This window comes from Stylophora pistillata, chromosome 2 (assembly GCF_964205215.1).
Source record: "Stylophora pistillata chromosome 2, jaStyPist1.2, whole genome shotgun sequence".
NCBI lineage: Eukaryota > Metazoa > Cnidaria > Anthozoa > Scleractinia > Pocilloporidae > Stylophora > Stylophora pistillata.
This window is the reverse complement of record NC_142520.1, coordinates 3,452,201-3,456,534: the sequence shown is the minus strand read 5'-3', so window position 1 is coordinate 3,456,534 and position 4,334 is coordinate 3,452,201. Positions and strand designations below refer to the sequence as shown.

The following is a 4,334-nucleotide window of genomic DNA, read 5'->3' as shown; positions in this document are numbered from 1 at the left end:
TTTTTGACGGAACGAGTGAAAGTCGTGCCATAATGCGACTCCCATTACAGTTTGATCATGTAATTGATCGTCCGGGTAGAGTAGACCGATAAAAAAAAAAAAAAAAAAAAAAAAAGTTCCTTCGTCTGAACCTGGAGACATTCTTTCAAGTGCTTCACTTCTTCTTCCTTTTCTTTCAGTTGCTCGATTAAAAGTTTCTCTTTGCATTTAGCCGCCTCAGCTTTATCAGTAATGAAACTAGGAAATCCATCTTCTTGAAATGGAATATCAACAGATTCTAATTCAGCTAAATTATCGATAGAGTTAGACTGGGAGTTCAGTAGAACTTCATCTTTGACTTCGCGCTTTGTTTTTGTCTGACCTGCAGCTGAGCGATCAACAGGAGCTTTCCGCTTTAACTTTTCCTCCGGTGAAAAACTGAATCTTGTATGAACAGATCCACTTTTCAGACATCGTTTTCCTCACACACAACGCTTAAAACAATCTTCAGAAAAGTGCTGACTGCAGAGGTAAGAATATTTCGACACAGGAGGGTCTTTTCTCTTCATTCTAAGCAACCAGGTTCGAAGAAGCTTAGCATTGTTTATAGGTAAAGAATGCCACGACAATTTTGAAGAGTGGCTTATTACTTTTGTTAACACATCCATAAGCGATACAGTTCCTCACAATGATTTTCACAACAGAATTAGGCCGGGTGAACTACCAGCTCTGCAATCACAAACGAAGAAAACACTCCACAGGCCAAATCGTCACACGAGTGTTTGTGGAGGTGATTCCATTCGACCCGAAAGCCTCGCTTTCGCGCACTCTGTAACCAATACCGCTGTACCGTGGGCTCAACTGTAATAACAGCCATTGTTCAGCTGTAACAAAGATGAGAATTCACTGACTTAAACCAAGTGCCTATCTTTCTTCTTCGTCAGAAATCATGTCACAGACACTTTCGAGCCAGCTTGCTACAAGAAACGAGGCGTTTATTTGGTTTGAGACGGTTTTGTTCGCCGTCATCAATGCTGCGGCCTTTTTGGGAAACTTGCTTACTTTTTACGCCGCGTGCAGAAACAGCAGGCTTCGCACGGTTCCCAACTTGTTCGTTACAGCTCTGACTGTAAGCGACATTTTGATATCAACTTGCTGTATGCCTTTTACAGTTGCAACTCTGTTCTACAGCCGGTGGGTATTTGGTGAAACGTTTTGTCGAGTTCACGGTTTTGAAGTTTTCACATTTGGAACTGCCTCTCTGGTTACAATGGTAGTAATTGCGGTCAGTCGATGTTTCCGCGTAGTAAAATCAGAAAGCTATCCAATATTGTTCTCGAAAAAACGAGCTTTGATCTACATAGCTGCCGCATGGTGCGTTTCTCTTATTCCATCTCTGCCTCCGTTATTTTTCAAGAGAGACGGGTTTGAATTTCAACCAGGGAAAGCCATGTGTTTGTACACATTTAAAAACATCGTCTACGTAGCTGTCAACGAGTTTTTTTACATCGCAACGACCACGACAGTTATAACCATCTGCTATGTTAAAGTGTTTCAAAGAGTTACAAGAGCAAATCGCGTTTTTTCGCAACAAAATAACCTCCACCAGCTTAGAGTTAATGTGGAAGAAGCAAAAGTGACGAAAACATTATTAGCAGTTCTTGTCGGCTTTGCGTGCTGTTGGCTTCCAATTGGTGTTATTGATAACATTGATGCTATGCGCGGCGAACACACTTTGCCACGAAGGGCTTACATTACTTACGCATTCTTGTTATATTTAAGTAGCGCTATAAACCCTGTCATATATGCAGCAATGAGCCAGCAGTTTAGACGAGAGTACAAGGATATTTTAAGTAAGATATTACGTTTTCGAAGCTAAAACGATGCCGGGTGAAAGCGAATCATGATTTTTGTAAATACTGTGCCTCGAAATATGTGTGTTGTTTGCAATAATGTAAGTAGAGTAATCCAAGTATTGTAAGAGCACTGTACAGGAGAAGTGTTCCTGATGTGATTTGTTAGGTTGCTGTGTAGAATCGTTGTAATTTAAGTACCTTCAAGAATTACGTATTAATTACGGACTCTCTATTCATATTATTTAAGAATCGATTAGATATGGGATTTAGGTAATGGTAGTAATTTGTAATCAAAGAGATCGCCGATGAAGGCGGCGATTTAAAGAGAAAATTAGAGATACGGCGGCAAAAATTAAAGATATCATGGCAAATGAAACTATTTCAATCCAACGAAAACTTCACTCCTTGTGGCTATCAGAAGAGAAAGTGTTTCGGTCAAGTTCAAATTACTGTAATTCAAATGCAGTGGAAAGCAAAACTCGGTCGATCAGCGACTGTAGGCTTTTATAACTGTGCCTGGTTGACTAATGACCAACTAATGACCAACTAATGGTTGACTAATGACATTGGTTGACTAATGACCAACCAGGCACTTTTAAATGCGCTCGTGCACGATGCAAAACGTTTCATTTCATTCACAACACTGATAAAATATCGAGACCTAAACGATCCATCAAGATCACCGATCACTTCACGTGCACCTCCGCCAATGTAATCTATCGCATAACTTGCAAAAAGATATACATCGGCGAAACAGGCAGAAGACTAGGTGACCGATTCCGAGAACACCTTCGAGACGTGGAAAGGAATGACAAGGACACATCGAAACCAGTCACTAGACATTTTAATTTACCTAATCATTCTAAGCAACATATGGCAATCTGCGGTCTTTCCTTGCACTTAGGTGGCACGGAAAGCCGTAAAAATCTTGAACAAAAGCTCATCTTTCAAACCGGCAGTCTAAATCCCACAGGGATCAACGAACGCTTTTCATTCCACTAATTTATTCTTGTTTTTCTCGTGTCCATGCTCCCACCAATAACGTAGCTCCATTTTCTGCCTTTAAAAGCACACACAACCCACAATTCCTCTATTCGCTCCGACGAAGGGCTAACGCTCGAAACGTCAGCTTTTGTAATCATTACGGTGGCTAATTTACCATTTCAACTTTGTTGATATATCCAAATTATTGATCATATCAGAGTTTTCTACTTTTAATCCAACGGTAAATGTTTTAGGTGTTGTCACATACTTTTACGAGGTTCAAGCCTCTGGGCTGAAAACAGCTTCCATGCAAACTTATATTCTACCAGTTGATTCTACTGACGCATCTTCGTATCAGTTTTATTTGATTTGCACGTTTCTGTTCATTGTATCTGTTTTTGTGTATTTTGGGAAAGAAAGCTTTAGGCTTTGCAATCATCGTTCTCGATATTTCAAGTCCATGTGGAATTGGATCGAAATATTCCAAATTGTTTTCTCTCTGTTTGCCGTGGTGATGTACAGAATACGACAGAGTAAAGTCATTTCAACTTTGGGCAAACTGCATAGAAACATCTACGCAAATCCAAGTTTCCAACAAGCTATCACCTGCCAAGAAGTGGAAAATGCCGTCCTTGGTATCCTAATTTTCATCGTCACTACCAAGCTCTTGCGAATCATTCGCTTTAACAACCATGTTGTTCTATTCTCCAAAACATTGAAGATATCTACACGATCTTTGACCCCGTTTATCTCTGTTTTATCAATTTTCTTTGTGGCATTTTTGCATTGTGGCGTCTTGATGTTTGGCTCTGTATCTGAGCGCTACTCTTCGGTGCTAAATGGAGCTTATTTCCAACTTGAGCTAGCACTTAGTCGGGTGAAAGCTGAATCAATTAATGGACTAGCAGAGGCTAATACCACATACGCCAAAATATTTGCCTTCTTGGTTCTTTCCACTATTACTATCCTGTGCATGAACTTTTTTATCGGCATAATCAACGATGCCCTCTGCCATGCCAAGCACAATGTGAACGAAAATGAGTTGTATGAACTTATTGATGAGGACCGTTGCTCGACCTCAAAAGAGAGAAGAGAATTTTTCGATGCAATCAGTAACACACTGAAACAGTCGAGAACCTCCGTAAAATCAGAAGAAGTGAAAGACAAAGAATCAGGAAACGTTGGCCTTGACTCCAAAAACGGTTCGAATCTGAACCTTGATTTCATAAGTCAAGCTATCGTGGCTTTGAGGGAGAAAAGATCTATAGGAACAATAAATAAACAGCAATGCAGCACAAAGAAACAATCATTTTTTGACAAGATAAGCAACATGTTAAAATCTCTGAAAGGTGAAAAGAATGACGAATGCAGCAGCAAACGTCCAGAAGAAATGAAAGAACGATTCCAAGAGGATATCGCAGAGTCTTCTCTCCGTAAATTACGTAAGAGAAAGCAGGACCTGTTACAACGGCTGGAGAGAATTGTGTCAGGGTTCTCAGAAGAAGACGAAGATTT

The 4,334-nt window shown here is 40.1% G+C and overlaps 1 protein-coding gene across 1 annotated transcript; it reads left to right on the top strand.

The window, feature by feature from the left end:
• The first annotated feature begins 841 nt into the window (after positions 1-841).
• On the top strand, positions 842-2,206 carry LOC148736695 (melatonin receptor type 1B-like). Its single transcript, XM_088749758.1, has one exon. The coding sequence runs from the start codon at positions 929-931 to the stop codon at positions 1,856-1,858; it is 930 nt and encodes a 309-aa protein (XP_088605884.1). The 5' UTR covers positions 842-928; the 3' UTR covers positions 1,859-2,206.
• Positions 2,207-4,334: the final 2,128 nt, after the last annotated feature.

Coding starts and splice junctions, on each gene's coding strand:
- LOC148736695 (XM_088749758.1), top strand. CDS start 929: ATGTCACAGACACTTTCGAGCCAGCTTGCTACAAGAAACGAGGCGTTT.